Source organism: Cavia porcellus, unplaced genomic scaffold (assembly GCF_034190915.1).
Source record: "Cavia porcellus strain 051 isolate PalLab524CR breed Dunkin Hartley unplaced genomic scaffold, mCavPor4.1 scaffold_5, whole genome shotgun sequence".
NCBI classification, from domain to species: domain Eukaryota; kingdom Metazoa; phylum Chordata; class Mammalia; order Rodentia; family Caviidae; genus Cavia; species Cavia porcellus.
Window position 1 is genome coordinate 31,238,618 of NW_026947488.1, and position 19,702 is coordinate 31,258,319.

A 19,702-nucleotide genomic window follows, 5' to 3' on the forward strand; every position below is an offset into this window, starting at 1 on the left:
CCCCTTAGGAGCCAGAGCAAAAGTAAAAGAGTGAACTTTCAGGACTTCTGTTGTACCTTCCTACAAAGTCTGTAACTGTGTTTCTTATCTCTGCTGTGGCCTGGCCAAGAGCACATGTCCCATCTGAGGTGGTGTTGAACTTTAAAAGCAGGGAGTCCAGCACTTTGCAGATGTGTTCTATGTCCGGAAACCTCTGGCCTTTGACATTCTTCAGGTCCTTTACAGCCGGAGTCTATCACATATGAGCATGCTGATCCCCAAGGCTGCAGTGAGAGAGACCACCAGGTCAAGAGGTACAAAAGTGAAGCACTTGGCAGCCCACATTTCAATTGTGTGTGGGTCTTTTACTGTTCAGTCCCTAGATTCCTTTCCCCAAATTAGGCATCCCATTTACTTGTAGGCAGCAGCAGGCTACCATAGCCAGTCTGAGAAAATCTTCTAGATCAGTTTCTCTATCTGACAATTGCCTCTCTGCTTAGCAGGGCCAGGCTCAGGTGGGGCTGGGGCTGGGTGGTCAGGCTAGCTGATCACGTTCCCTGGCTGTCCCCTTGTCAGGCAGTAATGCAATAACTGATTCCAGCAACATGGCTAGCCACCATGAAGCCTTTGGGGGAGAAAGGCCCAGAAAATGAGCAAAGACAGGAATGCTATATACAGTGAATATTTAAATTTTTATTCATAACCTTCTCCCTCAAGGAATAACAGCAGGGTAGATTGTTTTTGTTTGAAATTTGGACCAACTTGCAAACAACAGTCTGGAGCATTTTGCTCATGAAAACTGTTTTTTTAAGCATTTAATGAAACATTAGAAAAAACATCAGACAGATAAAGGTATATAACTTTAGGGAGTCTGACTCAAGGAAAAGAAAATTTAATAAATTCGCCATTTAGATTTTCTAGTAGCAAAGGCTGAAAAGATAGTCATATACATGATATCAAAAAATATAAATGTTTTTAGAAAAAAATGTACAGTAAAAGAAATTACCATTAAATATTCCCAATATACTCCCTTTTGAAGAATTATGGGGATTTGTGTGTAGAGATTAGGACATGGCAAAACTGGCTGGAGAAGTAGGCATGACCTCTTTAGTTACAAAATCCTGGAAAATGTGTACGGAACAGTTCCCAAAGCCATGCACCGGTTTTCAATAAGTTGCCTAGACCTAAGTTATCCAGAGGCATGGAATCCTAGCACCACCTCTCAGGATCGGTATGTAGAAGTTCTCATGGGTTTCCTTGAGATTTGGACATTACAAAAGAACACAGGCACCAAGAAAAATTTGCTTTAAAATACTCCTTTTTTCTTCAGACACATTTATCCTATCATTTTTATCACTTTGTGAGGCAGTTGTACATACTCATTGCATGTCTGTGTCCTGAATCAATTCAAAACATTTACCTTTTATGGCATTTTGACTTTGGAAAAGAGCCAGAAATGACACAGTGCCAGCAGATGAATAAAGTAGATGAGGAGGACACACCACACTGTTCTTCGGAGCGTGCTTTTCCATTAGATGGCACTTAGCAGCACCATTCACAATATTTTTTTGTTACACTGCATAAAGCCACATGCAAAAGAAAACTTTCAGAAATGCTTCAGAGAGTGGGCTAACCATAGAATGTGTGCTCACAGTATTGACTATTTTGACGTGTTTTACTGAATTTTTTTTAATTTATATATTTTCTGTATATTCTGATCATATGTATACCTAATTCTGTTTCTTGAAAACCGAAAATGTAGTGATTCATCTGCAGAATCAGCCATTATTGGTGTGTCTCCTTGCAACAAGGACAGCAAGGAAGAGTGCAATGTGTTATGGGTGTGTGTGTGGGGTAGGGGTGGGAAACATTGAACAGGACCTTGAGGACCTAGTCAAGCTGTTGGTGATTGTTTTGATTTGGGCTGTTTTTCTTCCAGCCGTGAGTAATCACCAGCAACATGCAGCAATGTTCCAAATATGTGTCCTATAAAACCTCCAAAACTAGAGCCTTAATAAACCCGTTCCTCTTTTTTAAAAAAAGTTTTATTGAGAATTTACAGAGCCATAAAGTTCACCCTTTCAAAGTATACAACTCAGCGAGTTGTGATATATTTGTTCAGTGTTATGTACTCATCACCATAGCTAATTCCTCAACATTCTTACCACCCCCAAAAACAACCCTGTTCCCATTAGCAGTCACTCCATTACCCTTCTCCCAGACCCAGGCAAATCCTTGTGTCTTTTATCTCCAAAGATTTACCTATGCTGAACAATTCTTATAGAGTCACTCAATATGTGGCCTTTTATGTCTGGTTTCTTTAACTTAGCATAATATTTTCAAGATTTATTGATACTACAGCATGTATCTCCACCTCATTGCCTTTTTATGGCCAAACAATCCATTGACTGGATATATTATTTGCTAATGAATAGCAGGGTTATTTTTACTTTTTGGCTATTATAAATAATGTTGCTTGTGAATATTCATGTACAAGTTTTTGTGTGGACACGTCTTTTCATTTCCGTATATACCAAAGAGTGGAGTAGCTGGTAATACAGTTTATCTTTCTGAGAAACTGCCAAAGTGTTTTCCACAGCAGCTATACTTTCATATTTCCATCACTAATGTATGTTTCAGTTCCTCCACATCCTCACCAATTTTTGTAACTCTTCATTTTCTTGCTTATACCTATCCTAGTGGGTATCAAGTCATTTCATTGTGGTTTTGTCCATTTTTAAAAATCTTTTGACCTAAGCCAAACAAGGCGGTAACCAGAGCCATTCACCCTGGGGAGCAGACTATGGCTTTGATGGCAGTAAACTGCAGAAGAACTAGGTTTGACTTTGGGCTCAGTGTGATACAGGACAGATCCTTTCTCTAGGGAAGTTCTGTAACCTTTTCAGATCTAGTGAGATTCACTTGCTTGGTTTGAAATTTCACTATTTATGCAGTGACTTACAAAATGAAAACCTAGTTAAAAATCTGCCTTGTGGTACTGAAATGCCATAGACAGTCCTACTATTTCTGGGATGCACTGGCCTGTAGCCCACCTTCTCTTCCTTGGCTTCTCCTCTTCCAATTCTTAGAGCTGACTGTTTCTCATTGTGTGTATCTACTCAGTCATGAACTTCTGTCAGCCTCCATTGTAAGTGAAGAGTCTCTTTAGACCTCAACTTCAAGAATGTATTTTGCTCAAAATGGAGGCTGTGGATACATGGTTGGGAAATGGGTAGCAAATCCCACACACCCTTACAGCTTCTCCTGTGACCTCTCTGTCATTAGTGATATTTTGTTACTGACTCGTGTCTTCACAGTAGGAAAATTAGAATCTGTGGCACAGTTCATATTCTCTGCTACCTAATCTTAATCTACTTTGGTGCAGTTCTCCCACCAAGGAGAAAAAGAATTTCCCACATGCATCCCCCCAGTTTGCTGTTTGCTTTGGGGGCCATTGGGCTTTTTGCTTCAAAGGATAAGTTCTCAGGCAGGGATCTTAGCCCCAGTCTTGTTTGCCCTTAGACACACTTCACTCCAAATGCGCTTGGCCCTGAATCTGCCCATGAGGGTGGATCAAAAGGCAAAAGGTGGTTGGTTGTGAGGGGTAATGAGGGCAAGGCCTAGGATACAAACAGCAGTTCCAGGAAGTTTTGAATACTCTACTGGTGGCAGTGCTGGTAGGTGTGCAAAGTAGAAAGTCGGGCCTGACATAAAGGATCATGAGGCTGGCAGCTTAGTCTAACAGAACCCTGGGTGGCCAGGTAATGCTGTGTTCCAGATAAAACAGTATGTGCTGTGGATCACAGTATGACATTGAGAGGATGAGGGAGTGTGAGGGTGCTGCTGAAGTGTTAGTTGTGGGGTTCAACTGCAGTAAATATTCTAGCTAAAAAGTTAGGATCCAGAGAATAGTGCAGTCATATCAGCAGAGCAGGAACTCCAGCATTGCAAAGTACCTGCATGTATACCAGAAAGTGGATGTCCTTCATACTGCCACCTCCACCTCCTCCAGCTCAGGTCTAATCCAAGGGTTAATTGAATACATTTGATTATCTGCATCATCTAGCAAACCCTTAACAGCAAGAGATCCTAGGAAAATATCCTGGTTTGCTTACCACCCCTCCCTTCTGGAAGGTATATTGGGATAGTGATCTGGTGAGCCAGGCTCCTGTATCTGCACCATGGGCCATGGTACAGGTGAGTACCACAGCCCTACCTACCCAAGCATAACTCTTCTCAGATGCTTGCTCTAAGTACACATTACCACACCTTGCGCCCCAACCCATATCCACAAAGACAGTTCTTCATGTCCAGTTTTTATGAGTTCCTCTTGTGATTCATAGGATCATGCAAGTTTCAGAGTTGAGAAGACAATGCTTTGGACTGAGCTCATGAGTGGCAACAGTATCACCTGGGACCTTGTAGAAATGCAGCATCTCAGGCTACACTCCCAGATTATCAAATGAGAATCTGCACTTCAACAAGTTCTCTGTGAGATTCATGTTTATGATAAATTTGAAAAGCTTTGTACTTTTCCTTCACCCTGATATCAGATGCAAGTAACTCAGCCTATCAGTCTCTTTGGCCGATAGCACATGATAAGTGCATGGTAGAACCCCCTGAAAGATTTCCCTGGTTAAACTTCAGTATCCACTCCATTCCTTTACCCCTGGGGATCACTCACGTGTGTCTAGTGTGTATCTTTAAATATGATACATTATATCTTCAAATTATAACAATAATGAGAGTTACTTCCATTTTCTAAACCAGAAATAGTTTGGAAAGATCTGATAATATGTTCAAGTCAGGCAGGCAAGGGCATGACTACAGGCACTTCTTTGTCAGTATGTGGCCTTCACCTGCAAAATGACAGTCACTTTTGTCTGGAGGATTGGATTATTAGTGGATAGTGAAGGGCTCAGTGGGCATCAGCTGCTATTATATGAAGGTCATTTTACTGAGGTAAAGATGGGACTCATAGACAGCAGGAGAGGAGACTTGAGCCATTCCCAGTGCACAAAATTAGAATTTACCTGGTGCTCACAGTGTGCTGGCTTCTTACTTCATGTAGTCCTCACAAACTCAAGTTCAACACTGCTGGCAACCTCACTTGAGGTGCTAGACATAATCCCTGAAGGATGTTAGAACTGGGTCAGCTTCTTCATTCTGAAGCCAGTGTTCTTTTCAGTAGAACTGCTGTGCTCATGTCTCATACCCTGGTCTAATGAGGATCATGGGTGCCTGAGCAAAATCCATGCCAGAAGCTGTAAAACAAGTCAGAATGTGTGTAAGAAAGGAAGGTGCTGAGTAATCCCCAAGATGATCTTAGACTCCAAAATTGGTCCTATTTACAAAGTGTGCCTCACGTTCTGGAGTACTGCTGCCTGCAGCCACTGCAATAGAAGCCCCCAGGTAAGAGTATCTGAAACCATTCAGCAGACCTCCATTGTGCAGTGGGGGACAAAGACCCAGAAGCCCTCCATGAGTGTGAGCTCCTAAGAACTAATTTGGACCCCAGGGTTGGACTACAGGGACCTGTCACCTGGGCCCAGATGTTGCTCACCTTGACATTCTGAGTAAGGATACAAGATACTTTCCCATTGAAAAGGTGAAAAAACAAGCCCAGGCAGATGAATGATAGTGACTTTCCCAGGGGGTCACAGATGGCATAAATCCTAAATTTAAGTCCCAAGATGTTTCCACTGAACAGTGGCCAAAACAGTCATGGAGAGGCTCTGAGTGACAAAAAATGTGAGGGTTCCTTTCCCTTTCATTTCCCTGTTCCCTCAGTGAGGCTATAAGAAGAGCAGCATACCGGTAGGTTCAGCACCCTGGTTAGCGCTCCCGTCTTGGACACTTTGGGAGTTCTTTGCGCCAGGTTAAAACCAGACTCCTGATTCCAAATCCAGTATGGTGCACTTCTCAGGACAAGAAGAATCTTGCAGTGCAGAGGACATAGATGTCTGACCTCCAGTACAAAGCCCTGCTCTTTCCCTTCTCTTCAGATTCACAGTAGCAGTTTCATCCTTCAAGCTGCTTGGTTCACAGGATATAAATTCAAGTGAGAAGCCATTGAGAGCAATGGGCAGGAGGCCTGAGCCCATTAATCATGACAAGTCTTTAGCTTTCTTCCCTTCTGTAAAGTGGAGATGGGGAGGAATTGACTGACTACCCATCTGTAGGTTCCATAAATAAGCAAACCATGGGCCGGCCAGCTCTCCACAGAATTCTCATTTCATGACAAGCCATGGGCCTCAAAGTGGCAACCCACAACCCAGATCTGCCATAATTATGCTCCAACTGGCCTATATGTTACTAAACTTGCTAACACACATGATGGCATATTATTAAATTTGACTCTGCTGTTCATCAGCTGTGTGACCTTTGACAAGTCACTTAACCTGTCCTTGCCAAAATTTCCTCTTCTGTAAAACAGGTAATGATAGGAACTCCTTTACTGAGTTATGATGAGTTTTAAATAGTAGGTAGAAAGACATAGATGAGGACCTGATACCCAGAGGACACTAACTTATTTTTCCTACCTGCAGTGTAGAAACATGAAATGTTTTTATTTAGCTGACTGCTGTCAAATCCTCTTTTCTCATCTCAACATCTAGGGCCAGTCAATAACAAGCTGTTCAGTTTGATTTCAAATTCAATTTCAATCAGTTTTAAACTTTTCAACTCACATCTAATTCTAAGGAGTCTACCCTGGTCTCTTCTGGACCTTTACTCTTCCAGGGTGTGGATGGGACAGAAGTAGAAAACCAAGTGTCTTTGTGGACTTCTTATGATGGGGGTGAGGACAGGTGGGCTTACTCTTATTCATAGTAGGTCCACTGTCCAGTCCCACAAGAGGCTCAGGTTGTCTCAGCTGGACTGCTCAGTCACTGTGCTACCCCACAGGCTCCTCGTTCCCTGCTTCAACATTTGGAGCCCCTAAAACATCAGTGCCCTTCACCTACTTTCTCAGACCTCAGACACTGGGAGGGAACACAGGACTTCGTCATCTCTCCTTCCCAACACCACCATCCCTTCAAGCTGCATGCATGATCCCCATGGGCCTCTAACCCCAGGAATTCTCCTTGACTGCCTGCTCACAAACACCCCTAAGCTTCAGAAGACAAGATCAAGTCTCTCAGGAATACACTTGCATTTCTACCTGTTCAGTTCTGAACTGCTAAATCCTGGCACTGAGTAGCTGCTTGGATCTTTGTTGAAGGAATGAATGAAGGATACCTGGATGGGCAACTCTCAAGTAGTGTCTCAGCTCAGCAATTTTCCAGTCAGAAGGCAAGAAAGAGGAGGCAAGAGGCAATCCCCCTGTTGGAGGTGTCCCCATGTCTATGAATGATGGAGTAAGCTCTGGGAAAGGGGAGGGATGTAATGTCTGACCCAGCAGGTGGCATCTCTCTGGGACCTCTTTTGACCTCAGCTTTAGCCTCAGTCAGTCTTCAGGCTGGGGATAATCCTTTGCAGGATCTTTGTACCCACACCAAGTCCAGCTGTTCAGCTGCTTTTGAAAAGCCAGCAACTATAACCACAGAACAGCTGGTCAGGGCTAGAGCAGGCACCCCCTTTAGTCCTGCTACTGTCATCCAAGGCCACCTGCTATGTTCACTGATGTCACCTGCTGAGCTTTGAAGGCATCTGCAGTTGGGCCTCTACTCTGATCTCTGATGGGGGACCCTGAAAATTCCCAGGAGAGTCCAATAGTGATCACTTTCCTCCAGATGTCTAGCCTTCACAGTAGCTTTAAGGAAAGGAGATATGGACACTGGAATCAAAAAAAAAAAAAAATAACAAGCAAGAAAAGATGAGAGATGTTTTTTGCTGACTGTCATTGGCCCAAAGTCAGGACTGGCTCAGACACCGTGTTACCCAGGAAGAGGTTGGTATGGCAGCCGCCTTTTTCCCTAGCTTATGCTCCCCTGGGGCCAGCTCTCCTGCCAGAGAAGCTGATTGGTGTTTCCTTTCACTCACTAACCATCTCATAAGCCAAAAAGATCAGCAGCCGTTATTTTGACCTTGGTGTTTATGGTTAAATGAGGATGAGACATGGAGGTTGAGGCCTGGAGCTGAAGTTCATGTCTTCTGCCTACATCAGAAGCCCTGAGAAGAGGTCAGGGGATGCTGGACCCCACAGTGCCAGTGTCAGCTCTACATTGCCTTAGATATCTAAAGACTCTTCCTGCCTCATGCAGCTGTAAGCCATCACAGGGTGGACAGAACCCTTTCTTCATGTGCCATGCACAGTACCTATCATCACAGTTACACATCATGGCTGACCCCCTTCTGCAGATGATGAAACACAAGTGCCCACTATGGCCTCTGTCCTGCTGCATGACCTTCTCAAACTCCTGCACACCTCCCTTCCATCTGCCCCAGTATAGGACACATATGGCTGCTGAGGCCTCTGATCTCTGCTCATGCTGTCATTCTCTGCCCAATCACTGTTTCTTCTTACTGTTAGCTGACCCCCAATTCTGCCTCAGTGTTTCAGAATCCTATTAGACATACCTTTCAGTAGCACCTTTCTGAATCCAGCTCTATTGGGTGGCTTCTCTCCACAACACATGGGCACACAACCCCTAGGTATCATGTCTCCCAGCAGCAGCCACACCACCCTGCTTCCCCAGACAGCCTGGACACCCCAAGGGCAGGAGCTATGTGCCCACACTGTCTGGGTCAAAATGCAGAGCAAGTGTGATGAATGAACATCTAAGAAGTGCTTAGGAAGTGCGAGGCCTTGTGCTAGGGTTGTATAGGCCTCATCTCATTTGCTGCTTATGGCAACCTTACAGGGAAGGTGCTGTTATTAGCAGTGCAATTTACAGATGAGGGAATGAGCTAAAGAGGCATGGAGCACCATCAAGCACCAATGCAGTACATCAGTGGCTCACACTCATCTGATGAACAATACCAGTGGACCCCTCCATGGAGCTCTGCCTTCCATCTCTTTGAGCTTTGAATAGAGAGAAAACACAGAAGTTCTTGGCTCCTTGGGAGGAGAGGGGAGGCAATCCTGTCACCCCTTGTACCATGAGATGTCCTGGTGTTGCCCACCTATGTGTGGACAACACAATTCAGAAAGAAGAAAGATCTAGGGAAAAAAATATTTGGGACAAAGACAAGAAGATAAAATAGAGCCAGAGTTGCCACTGTATCCAGGCTGTAGCCACTATGCCACTGGCTCCTCAAAAGAAGTGGTTTGGAACCATCTTGGGTAAATCCAAATCTAACTCCACTATACTCCATCCCTAAAGGTACCCAACACCTAACCAATAAATGCTAACATGCTTCCACTGACAAGGAGTTCCCTACCACTCCAAAGTAGGCAAGACCTCAGCACTTTCTCTCTCCTCTCTCTCCTGGGTGCCACTAAAGGGGACCTGCTCTCCAGGAGAAACCAGCAGGACCAGCATGAGGGTATCTCCCTGCCTTTTTAGTGCCCCTGACACCCTACTTTCCTCCTGACCTAACTCTGCCCCCTATAGATTCTTCCTAATGCCCCCTCTTTCCTCCTCCTGTCCCCTGACATGAAGCACCATGTCAAATTTTGTAAGTGCTCTAAAAGGAAAGTGTCCAGTTTTCCTCAGGAAGATCAAAGAGGTAGATCTGTTTACCCAAAGGCCCACAGGAAGAGTGATCACCAGGACCTGGCTTGCCTAATTCCCAGCCCAGTAGTACAGTCCTTTCCTGAAATGCTAGAGTGGAAATGCTCTTGGATATATTTCCTCTTGTCCCCTAAAGGAGGGAGTAGGAAAGATATGGCATGGGGAAGAGACAAGAGGCTGCTGCTGTAAGGTCAGCATGCTGGGAGCTGCATAGCCATAGCTGAGGAGAAAAAGGAAACATTATCACTCATCCAGAGGATTCCCTGGCTTGAAGCCACTTCCCCAGGCTGTGTGTCCTTGGCTTTGGAGCAAAGTGAGACAGGAGAAAGCTATGTGTGTGTGGACAGGGTGTGTATGTGAGGATATGCATAGCAGTGTGCCTTTATGCATATGTGCAGGTATGGGTAGGTATGTATGTACAGAGAGGACATGTAAGGAAAATCTCAGGAAAGGCAATGCTTATTCCCAAAAGAAAGCAATGTCAGCAGGGTCTTAGGCAGCAGACACTGTCAGCAAGGAGATTCGCAGGATGCCTGCAGGAATCAAACAGAGGTGACCTCAGGCACTAGGGTTCCAAAGCTTCCGGCCTAAGAGGAGAATCAGGCATACATATCTCATAGGCTCCTAAGCACCCAGCAACCAACTTCCAGTCTGGCATTTGGCTGCATCCTAATAAGACTGGAAACAGGGCTTTGCCCTCCTCAGGGAAATGCCTCATAACACCTCCACATGAAGCTGTACCAATGTCCAGGGAGAAGAAGGCAAATGAGCTACAACAGAAGGGCCCAGGAACAAAATAATCCCCTTAATACTTGGCCTATGACCTTCTGTGTCACTGACTGCTACCGCAAGACAGGGTTCTAGGAGGACAACCCAGTCTCCAAGCAAGCACTACAGGGCTGCAGGAACCTGAATAAGGTCTAGCAGCGCTGGCAGCCATAAGAAACTTGTTTCATTCATTCACACATCAAAGAACACCTACTGTATGTGTCAGTCACTGTTTCCTGAGCTAGAAGAGCAGCTTGAACCAGTGCAACTAAATATCACTCATAAAGCTCACAATCCAATGGGAGAGGAGTGGGAAGGATAGACACAGGACACAGTACAGCTTGCTGGTGGTGATCAGCAGGTAAAGAGAAGAAGTGGTGGGGTGTGACTTTAAGTAGAGTGATCAGCAAGATTTCAGTGAGAAGGTGATGTTTGAATAAGGCCACAAGGAAATGATGGGGGTAGGCTTTGCAGATAACAAGGGACAAGCCTTCCATGTGGTATAAATGGCTTGTGCAAAGGTCCTGAGGTTGGGGTATGCCTGGCAAGGTTGAGAAATGACAGAGGTGAGTCTGAGTGTGGCTGGAGCAGAGTGAGTGAGGGACCAAAGAGGCTCAGCAGTCAGACAGTGAAACGCATTATAGGCCACTATGAGAGGTGGGCCCAGGTTTGGGGAAAACCTAAAGCTTAAGCAATTTCAGGGAAATTCTTAAAAATAAGGTTGGATTATAAATACCAAACTATTTAGTGTCTCAGAAAGGAGCCTGAGGGGTCCAGACACACATGTGTCACTCATCTTGTAGGTCCACCTCTGGCTGCAGTGAGAATGAGGAGGCCACTCAGGAGTTGAGCAGATGAGTGACACGACCTGTCCTCTCAACAGACTTAGATGACAGAGGATAAGCTGGGGACAAGAGCTGGGCAGAAAAAAAGTTAGGACACCAGTGAGAGACTTGGCCAAGCAGTGGCAGGCAAGGGATGAACAGTGATCAGACTCTGAACAAACAGCAGACAAGATTTGTAGCAGGTCGGTTGTAAGGTGTGTGGGGAGGCAGAAGGGCTGGCCCTGAGGTTCAGGCCTAATTGAGTTGGCCCAACAGAGGTGAGGAAAAGGCCACCTTCCCGAGTAGGTTTTCATTAATCTACAAAGAAACCCAGACTCAAAGAGGCACAGTAACTTGCTCCAGGTCACAGGGCCAGTAAATGGCAGAGCACATATTCCCAACTCTGAAATCAGCACCAAATACATCAGAAAAAGCCTGAGTTTGGGGCCTTAGTAGAAGCTCCTAGATGTGAGGTACGTCTGGTAACCAGAGGAGCTCTCAGAACAGTTCCACACCTACCCCATAGAATCATATGTACAGAGAAAGCTCTCAGTGCTCCTTGCTTTTCCTGGACTTTCATAAACCTGTGTCTGCTTCACCAGCTGGGAGATCTCAGCTGCACTCTTGGGGAAATGTTTTTGGCATCTCTCAAGTTTTGTTAATTTACTGACAAGGTAATGACCGCCTCAATCCATTACACACATTTTCTAAAGGAGTTTCTACATTAGAATGCAAAGCAGGCCTCTCTGACTTGGAGAAAACCTGAGATTCCTGGACTTAATCTAACAAATTTATCCCCCAAATACAATTCATTGCATTTAACCTGATAAGAAATGATGGTCCCACATGCATTCTCTCAACAGGTTTGGTACCCAAGTCCCCCACTGTCACAGTAATCCAAATGGCTCAGATTGATGTCTTTATTTATTATCTTTATGGACTTGAAAAGCCTTAGCCCATCATTCAGGATGCCCAGTTCTTCTGGAGTTCACCTAGCACAGCTCATGCCACCTCTGCATCAGTCCTTGCTTGAAGCCTGCAAGAACTGCACGCATCTACCCATCTGGAACCTCGGGCCCTGTGCACCATTCACCATCTTGGGCTTTGTTCTTTTCTAACCACACCCTTTTCACAACATGACAGAGCAGAGGGGGCCAAGCTAAACAATCTTCACCCCCTCAGCCCTCCCCCACCCCTCTCTCCCAATGAAAACTGCCAGCAGGAGCAGATATTTGATCTGTCTCAGGAGCTGTGAGAGAGCTGGAAGCCCAGATGTTCAACTCAGTGGATCAAAGGCTCATGTTACTGGTAACGAGCATTTACAGACCCCACATCCATCCCCGCCTTCCATCCTGGAGACAGTTAGATTCATGCCCCAGGTGGACAACCTCAAGTAAGTAAGTGGGACCTACTTGGAAGCAAAGTTTCACTGAAATGGGCCCTTCAGAGTCTTCATACCAGTGGCGTAGAAAGTAAGCACTTGGGAAGTGCTTTAGAGTCACCTTGCCTGGACAATGTCTCCCCCAGTTCCCTGCCTGCATGTCCTTGCCACTTAGAGCTTACTTTCCTTCCTCGTCAGAAGTTGAGAGTTTGGAAGTAGCCTGGAAACAGTCCACAAGAGAGAGAACAAATAAATGGTAATCAATGAGGCCAGAGTGTCCCGGTCTCCTCAATATGCCTGATTTCCCCCCAAATAAACTGCGGCTGCACTTTACTACTAAGAAGGAAAGCAGGAGGCTACAAGTTCAGCATTTAAAAAACAAAACAAACTTCTTTTTTCTGCTAACAGAATGAGGTCAGGCCCAAGAGACATACTGTTGAGGAGGGAAGATGATAAAAGCATGTGTCACACCCACAAAAATACAACAGTCTTCAAATACAAAAAACCTTCATACTTTCTTATATAAAAAGTCTTTTGTGCCCAGAGGATGGGTCAAAACTGGGCACTTAACTCTGTAAAATGTGCCACTGCAGAAATTCACTACCAGAAATTAGACACCCAAACCAAAACTAGGCTGTGGCAAGTTAAATGTAACCCACCCAGTCAAGAGGCTCTTTAGCAGGACCATGAAAGTAGCTGGCTTCCTCACACTGGTGGTCACCAAGGTGGGGCCAGAAAATGGCATGACAAATGATCAGTGCCTCGAAAATACCTCTTCTTCTGAAAGGGTGGAGACTGGGTTCCCATTCTCAGGACAGAACTGGCCTGAGAGGTCATCAGTCCAATCTCCTTGCTTGACAGAGAAGAGTAACTAGGGCCTGAAGCAGCAAGGGTCGTGGTTCAGTCAGTGGGGTACTACAGGAGGTCACCCCAGGGCTGGCTTCTCCCTTACCATGAAGCTACCTCGCAACCTAGATTGTCATGACTGAAAGGTGCTCCTCCATGGTCACCCAACACCCTTGCTTGGCCAGTGAGGATACAGAGATTCTGGAATTCCCCATGGGAGGAGGAACATGATAGGCAATCTTTCAAATGGCTCACAACCCTCAAAAATGCCTGAAACCTTATCTTCTAAGAGCAGCAGTTTCCAAACTTTGTATTTTTAGCAGCAGAAGCCATCTTCCAAACAAAACCTTATGCAAAACCTCAAGCTATAAAACAGATCAGCAGGCGCTTGCCTCAGTGGGGACTGGGCCAGGCCCAAGTCCCCCTTTGGCACCCTAGACTCCTTCCACTGGGCCCTGTGTAGAACTATTTGAAACCCCAGGCCTCGGAGCCCTGAAGCTAATGTACCCAAATAGAGTGGGCTTTTACTTAAGACCCCTGGAGGGTATGGCTAGCCTCCAAGACCTGGACAACTTCGTTCTCCACCAGTGCTTGGCCTCTCTCCCCATTTAGCTGTCTCATGCGCAGGTTAATGGAGCCATAGGTCTTTCTGGGACCTCTGCCAGGGATGAAGGTCCGCCTGCGGTACAGCTCGCCTTTGCACAGGGAGACCATGAGCAGCACTGACAAGAGCATGCCGCCCACTGTGAGCAGCCCCAGGCCCGCGATGATACACTTGTCCAGGTGGGAGCCCAGACGGGCATAGTACATCTCTAGTCGCTCCATCTCCCTTGCAGTCACTGTATCTGGGTTGACACGGGCCTCACGGGGAATGGCGTATGCTGTCACCACCAGGAGGATCCCACTCACCAAGAAAACCAGAGCACAAACAAAGCCATAATCCACAGGGCGGCTCACAGGCTCCAGACCTGGCCCCTCCTCTGAACATAGAGACAGATCATCCTGCTGCGACCTGGAGAGTGAGGGGACACCCTCTGGGAGACTAGGGGAACTGCCCAGTCTGGCATCTCCAGGGTTCTGGAAACAGGTCTCATTCTCCTCCAAGGAGAAGCAGGCATTCTCCACACCAGCCCTGGGTGGGGCCACTGGGCCCAGAGGAGGAGGTCTCCTTGGGACCTGAGGACCATTGCTCAGTGTCTTCAATTCCAGACCAGGGGAAGATGCCATTGGGAAGGAGGACGCCAGCTCATCCCTTGGCCCCTTGGCAGCTAGAAGAGAAAACAGAAAGCCAGTTGAATTAAACAAATCTCTACCAAAGACTGTTGGTGCTAGACATTGCATTCATCCAGGGTGAAGGTATGCTAGGCTCCAGGATGCATGCTAGGCTCTAGCTCCACCATGGATTAGCATATGGCTTTGGGACATTTATCTTTTCTGGGCCTCAGTTTCCATATATAAAATTACACTAATACGACTACTTCCTACTGCACAAGGCTGACATAGGGATTGTGACAACCTATATAGAGTATTCAGCAGAATAAATGTTCAATAAGTATTAGTGATGATTACTGTGATGGAGGAGTTTGGACAGAATTCTTGTTGGGTTCAAATCCTAGTTTTCCCACTTGGTCTTAGGCAAGTGATGGGAGCTCCTCTTCAGACTAAGTTTTCACATCTGTAAAACAAGAAATAAAGTGCCTTCCTCATAAGATTATTGTAAGAATTTCATAAATTAATGTACAAAGCCCTGACTGGTTAAATTAATGGACATTATTGTATGAGGAGAGAATGACATGGCAGGGAGACAGGATGGTGTTAGAGATACTAAGGTGTTCTAGGAACAAAGAGGAGACAGCAGGGGGCTTCTGGGAGTTGTCATTTGAGCCAGACTCAGAAGAGTGAGAAACTCCCAGCAGTGAAGGGGATGGGTGAGGGTATTCTGGAAGGTCAGTGGTGACTCCAAGGCTGACTAGAGCCAGTTCACAAGGAAGCCAGGGAGTGCTGAGATCTGCCTGGGTCAGAAGGGAGGACACGATAGGTTAGAAGGCACGGGTTCCAGAAAAGAAGCCAACAGGTGGGGGATAGCCTGGAAGATTAGGCTAACAGAAAGGTGCAGGCTGAGGTCAAAGTCACATGCCTTTATGAAAATAAAGGAGCCAGAGGTTTGGACCAGGAGAACTAGGAGGGGAATGAGAAGTGGGTACACCCTGTGCTGCAAAGCACATCTCCTCTACCCAATACCCAAACCCACACCCCAGAGCCAAACACACAGCGCTGTGTAGCTAGCCATCAGAGGGCACCAACTCAGTCCTTAGGCCAGACTTGCTCCTCCACCAAGCTTTGCTTTATTTTGCGTCTGACCTATTCACTTGTTTTTGGTGAATTCATTGCCAACATATAAAAAGCAAAAGATTTTACATTTTAAACTTTGGATCCTTGGCTTCTCTTGCAAAATGGAACAATCTGATCACATTCTATTCCCCTCCTCTCCCAAATCTCAGCAGGACTTGGCCATCTCACCCTCCTTCCCCTCCTGGCACATGTCATTCTTGAGCCTACATCAGAACCATAAACACTATGATGCCCTTAGGACACGTTCGTCCTGGGCTCCAGGCTCTGTTGCCCTGATGTCTATCCTCACATGTGGATTCTGTGCATTCTGTAGAGTTCTGTGACTTATGTGTGTGCACCCATGTATGTGCATGTGTGTATATGAATAAATTAATGAAGCAAGAATGAGATGAATAAATCAATGAAGCTCCAAAAGGGCAAGAAGGCATATTTTCCAACCCTTCTGAACTTCCTTCCAATATGAAATTGCAGCAAACATCTTCTTGTAGCACACACAGGGTCTTTCACCTGAGCACAAGGCTTCTTTCTACTGACAACTCATTTCTGTCACTACATCCCTCTTTCCAAAGATCCAACATAACATATATTTCCTGAGGACCTACTATGTGCCGGGCCCTGTTTGGGGCACCGCAGTCAGGAGTATCCTATGTAACCCTCACCAACCCTGTGATGTCAGGAATCATGATCTGTGTTATAAAACAGAGGCAAGATTCCATGACATGGATGGGGGGAGCAAGAATTCTCTAAGAATTATTAACTCATGAAAACCTGCAAACCCACTCACTGTTGTGCTCCTCCATTCCTTAGGGCTGGGAGATGCCTAAATTCCATTTGAGTGCCCAGAACCCTGCCCCTTTGCATGTTTTAGTGACTAGAAGGGAACATAGAGTGTGCTAGTTGGCCTTTGACTTTTAGCACCCTAATTCAAAAACAGAGTCCAGCACTGGGTCCTATCAGAGCACTCAAATGTGCAACTCCCACCAGGCCCTGGGTACCTTCCACAGAACATAGTTCCCAGTATGGACCCTTTTTTCCAGATTGATACATTGATGAGGCCTCTACATCCCAGAAGAAATCTGGAGCATCCAAATTCGTGGGGGGGGGCTCTCTTTCATTCTGCAGAGCCCATAACTTTTTCCTTAGGATGCCTGAATGAGGAGACAGAAAAAAAGGGGCTCTCCCCACCACAGCACCGGAATGTTTTCCCTGCCAACGATTCCTATGCCCACCAGTTCCACAAGGCCATGCCCATCAATTACCCAAGAATAAGCAGAGACAAAGAGACACACTATTCACACTCCACAACTGTATCGGTTACTCCACTTCCATCTGCAAGGGGCAGGTCCCGAAACACACACTCCAGTACTCCAGTTCTACTCTCATCCCCACCCCCTCACTCTCACAACAGTGTCTACAGACTCGGGGAAGCCAGCAGTGTGCGCCTCTGGTAACCAGGAGAGGGTAAAACTGGTTAGGGAGAGATGGGTGGGGAGAGAATAAATCACCCCCAGGACTGCTGAGATTCAACCCACCAAGCCCTACGAGGCCCAACACCCCACCCATGGCACATACTGACACTTGGGGAGATGACAAACCCGCAGCGAGGATGGATGAAACCTCACAAAATCCAATCAATAGACACACGCAAGGGTTGTACACAAAGCCACAGGGCGCGCAGATACGCACAAGCAGGTTCACGCTGTCATACCCAAAGTTCTGCGCGGAAACCCCAGCACCCGGGCCGCCCATGGCACCTGCGCTCCCGTTGGCCTGCAGTTCATACCCCCTGCTCCTGCCCCTGACCACCAATGCCGTGGCCGTGGCCGTGGCCCGGGCCAGGCCGGCCTCGGCCCTGCAGTGCCCGCAAAAGGGCAGCCGGAGAAGGCCAGGCTCCGCGGGCGCCGGTGTGCCCCTAGGTCCCCTTGTCGCGTGTCCTTCGGCGGGCCGCGAGGTCAGGATACTGTCCTTCGCTGCCACTCCCCGCCTCCGGCCCTCCGCCCGCAGCCGCCCCCTGAAGCTGCCTCTCGGCGCGGGTACCAGTGCGGGGCCTGCCTGCCTCCCCACGCAGAGCTAAGGGGCCGGCGGGCGAGGGCGCGTTCTCCCCGGCGTCCGCTAGCCCCCTCTAGCCCTTAGCAGCCCGCCCGACTCTCGGCTGCGACGCGGCCGGGGAAGGCGCGAGCTCCACGGCCACTGCCTTGCCCTCGCCGCTCCCGCCCCCTGCTCGGCCCGGCTGGGCCGCCGAGGCGCACGTACCTGCTCGCGCCGCACCGGGATACACCGCGGCGGTGGCTGCCGCTGGGGGGCTCCGCGGAGGGGAGGAAGCGAGGGAGGGACCGACCGGGAAGGGGCGGGAGTCAGGATCATCCAGCGCCGCAAATCCAGCTCCGCCTGCGGCGGGCAAGGGCGCCGGGAGAGTTAGGGCGGGGAGGGACCAGGAGGTGGGTGAGGGACTGGGGCGAGGGCGGGGGCTGCGCATCCCTCCTCCCACCCCTCCGCTTGGGGCGCATCTGTCTTGCCTGCGCCTGTCTGTTGCAACCCGGGCGCCGAACCCGCGATCCCCGGGTTCGAGGACGGTGCGGGTAGTGGGGCTGAAGAAGACCTCTCCGCCCTGGGCAGCCCCTGTTGCGCCCAGCCCAGGTGTTCGCCTTCCCCACACACCTTTCCTCTGACATCCACGCGCTCACACACACGCGCGCGCGCCCGCGCGGGTAGGCGTATACACAATCCCGGGTAGGATCTAGGGTCCCCTCAGAAATACAAGTCTAGAATCTCCTCTGGTGCGTCGGGCTCCAAGACTCAAGGGCGCCACCTGAAGTCTGAAAGGAAGTGTCTCGGGGAGCATCTGCCGTGGGCCTGTGGAACAGAAGTGTTCTAAGGGCAAACCACACCACCCTCCAAGGTCCAGTTGCAGTGCCTCCTCTGCTGGGAAGCCCACCACTGCCTCGCAAACACCCCTTACCTCCAGGGCCACTCCATCTGGGCTTACCGGTCCCCTGCACTAGCGGCCTTATCTCTGTTGTGATTTTCTGTTGAAGGATAGCCTCTCCCCTCCCCCATCAGGCTGGCAGCTGCAGGAGAACAGGGCCCACGCTGGATCCCACAGAGCCCAGCATGGGGGTGTGGTGACTGTAGTGACTAGGGTGTAGTGAGTAGGGTGACTGTCTCTGCTTCTTTCCTTGAAAGGGCCTAGAGGAATGGTGTGTTAAGGCGAGGAAAACAAAGGACCCAGAGTACAGAAATCAAGGAGTGGTAAGGCTTGGGCTAACCAAACTTTTCCCATTTTGCAAGTAAATTTCTGCGTTGCTAATTGTCAATATCAGGAAGTATACAAGGTGAGCCTGGAGCATCTTACAGTGTCAGAAAACTGAAAAGCTCAACACACATACAGGCATGCATGCATGGCACACACACACTGATGAAAGGGTGTCAAAGAACGTAGAGCAACTTAAACAATTCCCAATGGCAATAATGAAAAATTTGAGAAACAAAGTAATATTGGGTTATAACAAAATATGAAATAAATATACATGAATTCATACTGGTATAAATAACTGAACAAATAAATGAAGAGAAGAGATAAACCTCTTATGCAGAATTCCAAATAATTGATCCCCAAGGAAAGAGGCCATAACGCCTGAATCTTTAAGTGTTGCATGCATAGTAACTTCCTTTCCGAGTATACAAGATGAAAAGAGAGAAATTGAGTTTGCAGTGGAGAATCCTCACATCAGCCAAGTGACCATGGTCAACATCAAGAGTCAAGTCATGTTGGCAGTGTCCACACTTAATATGGTGTGGTGTAGTACAATTGGTGCTTGCTTTTGTGACCTTCAGTTCCCAACTCATAAACCCAGTCTAACCATGTGTTAACATCAGACTAATGCCAACTGAAAGATATTCTATACAATTTCTTATTTAATTTTTCTCAAAGATGT

General features: G+C 47.4%; 1 protein-coding gene across 2 annotated transcripts; it reads right to left on the minus strand.

Moving 5' to 3' along the window:
• Nucleotides 1–652: 652 nt before the first annotated feature.
• On the minus strand, nt 653–18,580 carry Tmem74b (transmembrane protein 74B). Of its 2 annotated transcripts, none has more exons than XM_023560143.2 (2): nt 18,426–18,580; nt 653–14,683 (listed from the first exon to the last, which is right to left on the minus strand). In XM_023560143.2, exon 2 carries the CDS (start codon nt 14,640–14,642, stop codon nt 13,944–13,946), a length of 699 nt encoding a protein of 232 aa, XP_023415911.2. In that variant the 5' UTR covers nt 14,643–14,683; nt 18,426–18,580; the 3' UTR covers nt 653–13,943. The 2 variants fall into 2 exon arrangements, with proteins under 2 accessions (XP_023415911.2, XP_003476397.4); XM_003476349.5 differs by lacking the exon at nt 18,426–18,580 and adding an exon at nt 18,021–18,400.
• Between the last annotated feature and the right edge of the window lie 1,122 nt (nt 18,581–19,702).